We start from the raw sequence: 11,752 nt of genomic DNA on the forward strand, positions 1-11,752 counted from the left end.
CTGTTGAATAAGGGGTAGTTTTCTGCCCAGATGGACTATCTCAGTAATTAAATGCAATAAATAATACCAAATCCATATATTGCAAAGGATCTCAAACCCCTGTCATCAAAAATTAACACTTGTTAAAGATACTTTACAAAACAAAAACTACATCTTCCATGGGAGCTAATTATATACCCAGATAACTGCTGAATAGCACTAGATTTGTACTGGTGGACCCACTCTTACAGCTATTCAGCCTGAGGGTAACCAGTGGCTTTGTACCTGGAGGTATGGCACATATAGTAGTGATCTCATCATGGAGCCAGAAAACTACACAGCCATTAGCTTGATGAGCCTTATCAGCAAGACCACAGAACTGGTCCTAACTGACCTGATAAACTATGACATTTAAAATCTTATAAAACTTGATCCCCAGCATTATGGCTTTGTTAAGGGTAGATCCTGTCTAATGAATCTGGTAAACATCTTTGAGACAGAGTCACACAAGCTGTCGATAGTGGTCATGCTGTCGAACCAGCATACATTGACTGCACCAAAGATCTTGTTACAATACTACATGTTAACATAATTAACAAGCTTCATATACTCAAAACTGATCCCTATGTATTTGAGTAATGCATTGGCTGAAGGAAAGATCCTACATAGCAAAGGTCGCAGGTGCATCCTCAGAGAGCATGAAGGTAAAAAGTGGAGTCCCTCAGGGATCCATACTAGGAAAATCTCCTCTTTGGAATACCCTTTTCTGATCTCCAGATAAAAAACAAGGATCTCTGGTTAGCCAAGTTTGCAGATGATTGTAAGCTGGGGATCATCCTCAAACCCCCTTCTGACATGCAGAAGCCATAGCTTGAACTTACACAGATCCTTAGCTGGTGTACAGAAAATGGGCTACTACTAAATGCTAAAAAGTGTCATTTTTGTTGCATTTGGTAAACAATCCCTCAAATCATTTTACAGTGTAGACAACACGCTAATCCAGAATGAAGATGTTATCAGAGACCCAAGAAGTTAGAGAGATAGATTATTTCATCTCCTTTGGTCATCATGTTGCAACAGTGGTTAGGAAATCCTTCTGTCTATCACAGTTGGTATCACCTGTAGATCCAAAGTCCTTACCTTCAATATTCAAAACTGATCAGGCCCATCATAGATTACAATACCCAATTTGGAATGTATTTTGCTAGATACATGAAGCAGTTTTAGGGAACACAGAGATTCATGAAAAAAAAAAAAAGATCACTGATCTACTTAGATCAGGTTTATCACTTAGTAATGCAGGACATTTTCAAAATCATGGGTGTCTGAGAATAAACTCAGATAGCAAGCCAGGCTGACCCATACGGGTGTTGTGCAGGGCAAATGGCTAAATGCCTTCTACAAGAATAATATCTAGGATATACAAGATCCTTTGTAAGTTCTAGAATCTCTTGTACCCATAAATACTAGCTAGTGTGGAAGAGGGAACTAATACAGGAGATATTGGAGATGTGCTCAAAGGTAATCTTAGCTTCTTGGTATGCTACTAAATCCTGCAAATTCAGAGTTTTTGAGTGGCAGGGCTTCTTCAAGTGCATCTATATCCCGGTCAGACTGGCACAAATATTCCCTACAGTCTCCCCAATGTGTTGGAAATGTGGGCTGGAGTTAAGGGATGTTGTCATATATTTTATGGGACTGCCTGGAATTAAATCCACTAAAAATAATTGATATGGGGCATATGCAATCATTTTTGGCTCGGGTGGGTGTTTAACTCTGTCAGGTACAGTTATTGGGAGTAGACACACAGCTATATTTACCTACCTTTGACCAGAACTTGCTAACACTGATTATTTTAATAAAAAAAGTTAATACAAAGGTCATAAAACACAGGGTCCCACTAAACACTAAAGATTTCTGGTCTATAGTCAGGAATGTTAACCACTTGGAGACTTGTGAGCATGCCAAAAGTGGAAACCCTGGTTAAATAAATGCATATCCATATTTTATAGTCATGACTAGATTTGCAGGAATTGCTAATTGAAATGATTGTTGACTCAGTATCCTTCTGAAAATATGTATTATACTGCTTTGATTTGCTGTAGCATTGCCTTATGCAACAAGATGATATTATATAATTTGACACACTTGGTTACATTAACAAAGAATATTTTTAAGGTTAATGGCAGATAGGTCATTCAGAGTGTTGAATTAACACCACATCTTAGTCAACATTGCTTAAGACTCAGTGTAGTTATTTGGTCTTGCCTTTTCGTTGTTTATACATAGTTGCGATAGATTGCACTGTTAAAATCTGAATTCAGTAAGCTGATAGTTCATTATTAAAGGTTGAATGTGTTGTTGGATTTAGCAACTGATTTAATAAATTGATGTTAATAAAATAAATAAATAAATAAATAAAAGAGAGAGATTGTGGGCCTAAAAAGAAACTTAGTTACCAGGAGAGGCTGGATGCCCTGTTCCTGTATTCAGTCTCCTATAGACTCCTTAGATGTAATTTTGTCTTGTTTTTCAGGCTGTTTGGGATTCAGTAGTCTAAGACCTGTTATATCTTCACAAGTCAAAGAGTCCCGTGAACACTAGAACCAGAGATCTGAACCTGCTTTGGCTAACAAATTATGATGGAGAGACAGATTGATCGCATGATGACTACCCCTTGTCTAGCACACATGTCTTGTCCTAACCAAGAAATTTGATACACTATCTTCCTTTAAAAAGAGTTATAAAATTGGATGGTTATTCACAAATTCAACCCCATTATGACTGTCATGTCACTCCTCAAAAAGGAGATAAGGTCTAAGGGTGGGCGCTGTCAAGGTGAAAATGGCCCAGTTGACTTGCATTTTCTATGATTCTTTGATATTCCTGTGTTTTGCACATGTAAATAAACATTTGAGAATTTTTCAGAAATAGTGAATATGATCCATAGATGAGATTGTTAAAAGAAATTTTCAAGAAAAGTTTGCAAAAGTTTGAAGCTGCCACTGGATATGAAATTCAGCCTTATTTTTCATTTGAGGAGGAGAATAGTTGAATATCTGGCTTTTTTCTCAAAGCAGATAAGCTAATTGTAATAAATTAGATAGAACAAGAAATGCTCAATGGAATTCATTAATCACACTTGGGAGTACTCAAGAACAAACAGAGAACATATTATATTCTACTTTGTATGGTGTTTGATTCTGGGATTTAGGACATTTTTATTTTTTAGTAACTACTGAGTATCTTGCATAAGCGTATGCAAGGCAGTATGCCACATACCTGAACATATTGACCTATAAAGGAGCTGTATGTCACAATGGTGTAGTGTATAAATGTGCCTCTGCTACAACAGAACTGTCTGCTCTGCATAGCGTAGAATACTAAAGCAGTGTTCAGTACTATGAAGGAAATGTTACTTTGTATCAAGATACAACAGCCTGACTTGATTACAATAATTATCAGAAATAATACCAGGTTCCTCGAGTGTCAAAGAAAACATTTTAGGAATACTGATACAAACAAAGTTTATCAGCTAACCTCTGTGTATTGATCACGTGGTCAACGACAAACTTTTAAACTTGGTGTTTGTTATTTACTCTAAAATTCTGATGAAGTTCTATATTTGTTCTTTATTAAAAGTACAAAAATGTTCATTCTTTTAAAAGAAATTTATTGCAGCTAAAAGGATTTGTGTGTTTCTGAACAAGCTGATTGTAAAGCTAAGCAGATAGCAGGGGTTACATCCCCCATAGTAATGTTCTGCTATCCAAAACAAGAAGTGCTTTTGTGTTGTTTTTTTTATTTATTAATTTATTTATTTTTGTTTGTTTACTGGGTAATGTCCAACTGGGCATGATGCCCATTTTCAGCAAGGCCCGGGGAGAAAACCTCCATACATACAAATAGACTGTATTAAACAATCAAATTGAACACATATTAACAATGTAGAAAGCAAGTCAGCAAAGAAATTAGTTATATAACAATAATTAGCAAATAATTAACAAATAAATTAATAGATTTAACAAAAAAATGGCACAGTTAGTGATAAACACAGGCCGCATGAGTTAATAGTGAGAACAGTGTGATAAAGCAATTGCAAGATAGAGAAATGCAGTGTACATAACAGTTAAAGACAAAGCAGTATACGTGTATACATTGCTAACTGAAAATGAATGCATTTTTATTTATGTAGTTTATGTTTTTGTTGCATATAAAACTAATACTCCACCGAGACATTACATTGATTTCAGATGACTTTGAGTTGGAAAGTATATTGGTGTGGTATTCAGATAATACTTAATGCCCAACATGACAAAAATGCTCTGTTTATTTTTTAAATAGCATTTAGAAATTGGTTAAAATAAATGAAAACATCACTGTGGCTGTTAAAAATATTTTAATCATGTTAGTGGGAATTTGATTTTGTAATGCTTTAGTAGTATTTGAGTTGAATTGTTTTATTTACTTTAATATATAGCTTTTGCTATTTCCTGCACTTATAGTTTATATAATTTTAACAATTTTTTTCTGTGTTTTGATGTCAACAACTTTGTTAATGGACAGTTAATATAATCAACTCAATTGTCTTAAATTCTGTGGCCAAATAAAAGTATATTGTATAGATCAAATGTTGTCTTTTCCATCCAGCTCAATAGATGGGTTATTGGATGAGACCAGAGTTCACCTTACCACTGTGTCAAGAGCTTGGATCCAGGGTTATGGCTCCTCCACTACCTGTAACTCCCTCTAGTCCCTAAAGTTATATATATATATATATATATATATATATATATATATATATATATATATATATATATATATATATATGGTTTACTATCATAAATTCGAAAATCAGAACAAAACGTGTATGAATTTTCGAATTTATACATCGGAAATGAACATTTCCGTATTTCCCTAATGTCGAAAACAGCTGTGTATTAGCACTCCCACCCACCTCGTAACTCCCTACCTAGCTAGCCTAAACACACAGTTATGCTGGGGGGCAAGCCCCACACCCCCCCCAACTTATTCCAACTCCGAGATCGCACTACATTGAGGAATGGGATGTATTTCCCTAACCGCACTGTACCACGATCCACTCACATGAGCGAACATTATAATTGCGAATGCACAGTCCATTCACAATGGTAGCGTTCGCTCACATCACTTGCCGAACTATGAAGTATTCGAACAACTGTTGTTCGAATACTTCATAGCTGTGCAATTGCACGTCGGCATTGTGATAGTAAACATATATATATATATATATATATATATATATATATATATATATATATATATATATATATATATGGCTCTTCCCCTACTCATAATTCCAGATAGTCCCCAGACTTTTTATACATATTTGAATATATATATATATATATATATATATATATATATATATATATATACACACACACACACACACACACACACACACACACACACATGCGTTAGTGTTGTTTTAGCTTTAGTTCTGATAGTGTTGCTAGATAATTAGATAATTACCTGTTATGTATTTGTGCAGTTTGGCTGCTTTTTCTTGTTTGCTGTTCTGATTGTTGCAGTGTTGTGGTTGTTACTTTGCTTAGTTGGAAGTGATGTCTGACAAGGCCACTTGTTTCAAGAAGTGTAGTGCCTCTGTGCATCAAATTCCACCCCGGAATTGCCACACACTCTGGAGTATTACTTAGGGGTAGCCCATTTAGATGTAGAATATGAGTCCTGTGATTCTTTCTGGGCCAGAACTCTCACAGACCAATACAACAAGCAAGTTATTAAGGGTCTCCTCACTGTCCAAGCAGGAGTTCTGGCACCTTTAACATCTGATGGTTTGTCGCCCACTTCCAGAAAGTCAGAAAAGATAAGGACCAGTAAAGAAAAGGACAAGGAGAAAGAGAGGAGTAAACAAAAGTAAAGTGAGAAAGAGAACCAATAAGACAGGTCTAGAATAAGCTCTCTGGACCCTTTGGGTCCATACAGTCCATATGGCTTGACACCAAAGATCCAGAAGCATTTGGGTCTATCTATGATGAGATGTTTCAGACCTCTTTCCCAGCTCTACCTTGTCATTTGTCTTGAGAGTTGACTAGTCCTTGACTCTGCTGTCCCATTTGTAGGATAGACTGCACCATTTATCCAGTCCAACTTCTGTGGCATCTTCCATCTAGTCTTTTCAAACTTCAAGGAGTCTTTTAGAAGCCACCATCTACAGGATGATGCTGAAGTTCATCTGGACTCAGATAGAGTTGGAAGTTCCAGGTCTGGCCATGGTAATCCTGGCCATAATCTTTCCCTTGCTGCTATGAACTTCAGATCCAGTGCTTGTGGTACTGACTAACCCCCAAGAGACACCCCTTTTGGAGCCGAAAGCTGTTTTGACTTCAACACTGATTGTTTCTCTCACCCTTCAAATTTGGCTGCATTGGAATAAGATGCTCTTGGAGCTGAAGGATCAGGGACAAGGCTCAGTGTTGACTCCAAGATTTTTGGAGCTATCCCTACTCTCTGGACAGTTCAACTCTGATGTCTGCCTTGGAACCAATTCAAATTGGTGGTGTGGCTGTTCCTTCTTTGACCTCTTTGGGTCAAGGGTGTGAAACTTTGGCTCCAATATCAGCTTTGGCTTTTGAGGCTTTGAAAGGTCCTCTCTAGGTCTAGAGAGGAGGTGTCTCATTTCCACTGGGTTCTGTCCTGACTCCCCTTGGATTCTTGATATTCAGCCTGTCTAAGCCTTGATGAATTTTACCTGATGAGCTCCTCCTTCATTTCTGACCATTCTCAAAAGTTTCCGTTTAGGAGGGCCATTGGAAATGTCCCTGCAAGAGGAGGCATCTGGACTCATCTCCATAGTCTGTCGCCAAGGATACTTATTTTATGGAAAGTGAGGGATCTTCAAGATCCTCTCTGGAATACATCTCCTTTGGAGATATCCTTAAACTGATGAAGCAGAGTGGGGGCTGGCCCCTCCCTGGAAAAGTTGGAATTGCTCAAGGCTTTTAGGGCTGGCTCGTCTACATCCTGGGCACCCACAGATGAGCTCATAGACATGTCTTTTTAGCAGACCAGGAAAGAACCCAATGTGATTGAGCCTATTCCATGGAAATAGGACAAAATATTCGTTACCCCTCAGAACAAATCCCATTTCAACAAGGGTCCACCAGTAGATGCCATGGTGGTTGAGATAGCCACCAAAAAGAATTTCTCAGAAGAGAGCACATATTCTTATTCCCTTAACAGAGAATCAAGTGTGCTACACAAATTTGGGAAATGGACTTTTTCTTCAGTGACATTTATACTTCTCGTACTGAATTACTTGACCCACATGGGCCATTTCCAGAGAGGTCTGAAGAAAGAACTGTTCAAATCCCTCTAAAGTAATCTGTCTGCTGATGTCCAATAATTAGTGGAGTAGCAGCTATCTATCCTCCAGACCATGACTAACATGTTTAATCATCTGCCCTCAAACACAACTGATGGTGTGGCAAGTATATTAGGCACCAACACTGCTATTCATTAGCATGCCTGGCTGTATCTCTGCAGTTTTTAGAAAGTTTCAAGAGGCTCTTTATTAATTCCACCTTTGATGGGTCAACACTTTTGGGCCTAAGGTTAAATATATGCTTACCAGAAGTGAAAAGGAGGACAGGACCCTGTTTACTATAGATATCTGCTTTTCCATCGCCTACAGGACCTTTTCTAAAAGCCAAAATGTGGAATGATCCTATGGTTTCAAAAGTCCCAGGGATTTGGCAAAGACACTTCTGTTGACAAACCTCCCCAGGGGCAGAGGAAAAAATAACTTTAATGAACTTTGCCACCTCAGCCCCCTTAGGGTGGAGGGGAAATAACTTTAATGGATATGCCTCAAGGCAGACTGTGGAATCAAGGGTTTCCGGGTCCCATTAAGGAGAAACACCTTTAGCACTCCTGAAGGGTTGCCAGACTGTCACATTCTGGAGGCAGCACGTCAGGGGCACTTATCCCTGCACCCTCATGCCTGTCTGTCCATCACACAAGATTTAGAGGTGCAGACGATAATCATCAGATGTTATATTATTCCCTTTTCTTTCCTTCCAGAAAAAAAGAACAAGAGAATCTTAACATTCCATCCAGTCAGAGGGAACTGGCAGCAGCAGAGCTAGCAAAACTGCTAGAAGAATGAATCATCCATGAGGTCAAACCAGACCACTGAGGATCTGGATTCTATTCAATGTTCTTTTTGGTCTAAAAAAGACTGGAGGCTTCATGTATATTCCAGACCTAATCCCCCTCAACCGAATTGTGAAGCAGATTTTCCTTATGGTCATAATTCAGTCTATTCTACCTCTTCTGAGGAAGGATGACTAGATGTGCTCAGTAGATCTCCAGGATGCCCACTACGATATCAAGATAATGAGGCAGTCCAGGAGATTTCTCCATTTATGGCTGGGAGTCTGTCATTTTTCAATTCAGGGCACTACCCTTTGGTGTCACCACAGCCCCCATGATGTTCACCGAGTGCATGTCAGTCATCTCAGCAGATTTGCGGCTATAAGGGTTCCAGGTTTTCTCCTACTTAGATGACTGCTTCCTCACTGCATCCAACAGTGATCTACTTATCCATTGCAGGGACTTCTTGCTCCGCTTATCCCTTACTTGGAAAATATGATCAGTCTAACCAAAAGCCACATGATAATGTTGCAGATGATAGAGTTCATAGGGCGCCATAGACTCAACTTCACAAATTGCCAAACTTCCAGAATGAAGACTACTCTCGCTACATCTGATAGCTTTAGAGGTCCTCTCTTATTTGAAGCATCCAGCATAACTAATTCTATGTTTCCTGGGGTTGATGGCTGCATTTATCACTTTATTACCTCAGGTATGATTTTATGTTAGAGTTCTACAGTGGGCACTATCTGTACAATGGTCAGTACTGCACCAACCCATTCATTCCCCACTTCATCACACATTAGTTTGCATGAGCCATATTCATTGGTGGTTGATCTCCTGATAATCACATGAGGTCAGCCTTTCACCCTACCACACGTGATAGCCACTGTGACCACAGACACCTCCATTCTTGGGTGGGGCATAGATGGGAAGATGGTTCAAGGCACATGGTTGATGACAGAGTCCAGACTTCACATCAGTGTCTTGTTGATGAGGGTGATCCTCCTAATACTGCAGGCCTTTCAGAGCTCTCTCCCCAAGGGTGTGATCTCCATCCAGATAGACAACATGAAAGTCATTTGGTATATCGACAAGCAAGGGTGAACCTCTTCTTACCCCTTATACCCAGAAGCCATGAAGATGTGGCAGTAGGCAATGTCTTTCTAACACTTTCTGGTGGCAAAACATATCATAGGGATGGGTCTATGATTAATCGTTGAATGTAAAAAACATTGAATGGCTAACCCTCTAAATCAATCCATCAAATGTTCACTTCAGTGAATGTTCACTTCAGAGAAATTGTGAGATGGAGAAAATAACTAGTTGCCCAACACTTCCCCATCTCACACATCACAGTATTTCAAACCCACCCAGGAGGGGGCTTTAACCCCCACAACTGCAACACCTTCCCTAATTATATATACCAACTCCTAGATCACAGTGGGGAAAAGGGTTTGAAATACTGCAGTGTGTGAGACAGGAAGATGTATAGTAAAACATGAAGGTATGGCAAAGTATGTGTTATAACACTGTAGTGGCACATTTTATGTGACTCAAGTCATGAAGCATAGCTAAGGATATTAGTCATCTAAGATGGGACATTGTTACACCACAGCATATCCTTGATGCATTTTCTATTGTAAATTGGGATATTTTAATGAATTGTAAGAAGTTTAAATGCATTAACTTCCTTTCACTGTTGTGCTGAGATCATAGCCCAGATGAAAGGTAGACTTAGATATTTAGATCAGTATGTGCTTGCATCTGTTTAACAAAACATAGTTACAGAATGTTAATATCAAGTTGATGGGTGTATATTATTATATTCTTCCCTGGAAAATGAAACACTTAAGGAGGGCAAGATGATGCAATATTGCAGAATTTATTAACTTATATGTAATCTGTTTGTAGGGTACATGCAATATCCAGTTTATTCAAATGTACTGGTATCATTAATAAAAACAGTCTTGTTTTGAGAAAAAAATTTTGATTGTTTTTATCTGCTCTGAATTAGTAGGAAGATGTGCTAGATTAGTCTTACATTTTCTATTCCAACACTTTGGTTAATGTGTAACTACAGAGTACTTTGTTTCAAAAATAAGCATTAAACAATTTTGTTTGTCTTTGTTTGTTTATCCTAGGGTCTTGTCAGAAAAATGCCCAGTTGGAGTATACACCTCATGCCATTGTTCAGCCTATAGCACTGACTCTAACATGTGACACAGGCCACTGCCCAAAGTGTAACAACATTCAGCATCACACCAACAGCAGATCGTCAGTTACCACAAGCATGAATTCAGTACAAGAGGAAGTAAATGAGTTAGATGTAGAAGATGGGACTGGTGATGGCTCCAACACAGAGAAAAAGGAGGAAGAGAAGAAAGTGGAGGAGATAAGTTACTGTGAAGGTCTGTATATTAAGATACGGATCAAGCTGCGAGATATTGTGGAGAGCAAGTACTTCAGTCGTGGGATTATGATGGCCATTCTTGTCAACACAATCAGCATGGGCATAGAGCATCACGAACAGGTAAGGAGCAGAGGTGAATGAATGCCTGAGAACTACTGCCATCCAGCTGATGGAGGTTCAGTTACCAGTCATAGTCTGTATAAAATATTATTCATGAGTGAAAGTGGCTTGGGGAGTGCCACTGCTTTTATGTGCAGTATTTGTCAGATATTACACTATTGCTTTTGTAAGAGTACTTTTTCATGTTGTTGGCATCACCCTCTTGTCACAGCTTACTTGTTGCATAAGCTTTACTTTAATCTGAGGAAGTCTGACTAAGTTAAAAGAGAAAAGGGTAAGTTTCATGTTTTTTAAAAAAGTTTCTTTTTTCAGAGTTTGTGTGAACTTTGGAGTAGGATATGTAGTGCATGGGGCTATAGACTTAGACCCTGTAGCTCAGAGGATGCAGGGGAGTACAGTCCCCTTGGAAAATACATATTTATTTTTGTGTGTTTTTTCATTATGATGTGTTGAGTTTACAATCTGAGTAACCTCAGATATTGCAGTTCAGATTATCTGTGTTTTGATTTGGGGAGATGTGATGATTCACTATAGATACAACGCTTTGTTTGTAAAGTTTTTATATGAAGAATAAGTGGAATTCAGCTTGTACTTTGTTGCAGTGCTTTTGTTTGTTTTATAAATAGAATAATTTCAGTTGTACAGAAATTCTTAGTGCTGTCCTTTCAGTCAAGCTGAATGTTAAGACTGTGAAACTTCATTTTCATTTTAGCATACCATTTTCTTTTTATCTTGCACAATTGAAGTTTTGCATTTTGTTGTAAACAATATCTCTATTCATTTACAAAAATGTGTTTTGTCATTATATTATAATTAGTGCAATGTAACTGTTTAATGAATGTATTTAATCCAGCTATTGTTACAAACAACAGATCCATATTGAGAGATAAAATGGCTGCATAAAAATGTAGACCAAAAGTGCTACAGTTTTGATTCGCTTCATTTTAGAATGAACTCACAAAATAAAATAATGTACTAAGAATCTTAGAAGTGGGCTCAAAACCAAGCATCTTGTGCTAGTGTAACTGCAACTAGACCAACAAGAGCCTCTGGATAGATTGGTGTTGAGTTTTCTCCTTAGGA

At 38.1% G+C, this 11,752-nt stretch overlaps 1 protein-coding gene across 1 annotated transcript in view; it reads left to right on the forward strand.

Annotated features, from left to right (window-relative positions):
• The window catches only part of CACNA1I (calcium voltage-gated channel subunit alpha1 I), a 3,136,920-nt gene that overhangs the window by 1,608,496 nt on the left and 1,516,672 nt on the right, over positions 1 to 11,752 (forward strand). The window contains exon 8 of the mRNA XM_044073362.1: positions 10,281 to 10,669. Coding sequence (XP_043929297.1) covers positions 10,281 to 10,669 — 389 coding nt within the window. The remainder of the gene's footprint in view (positions 1 to 10,280; positions 10,670 to 11,752) is intronic.

This window comes from Protopterus annectens, chromosome 1.part0 (assembly GCF_019279795.1).
Source record: "Protopterus annectens isolate FY-2018-M chromosome 1.part0, PAN1.0, whole genome shotgun sequence".
Taxonomy (NCBI): Eukaryota; Metazoa; Chordata; order Ceratodontiformes; family Protopteridae; genus Protopterus; species Protopterus annectens.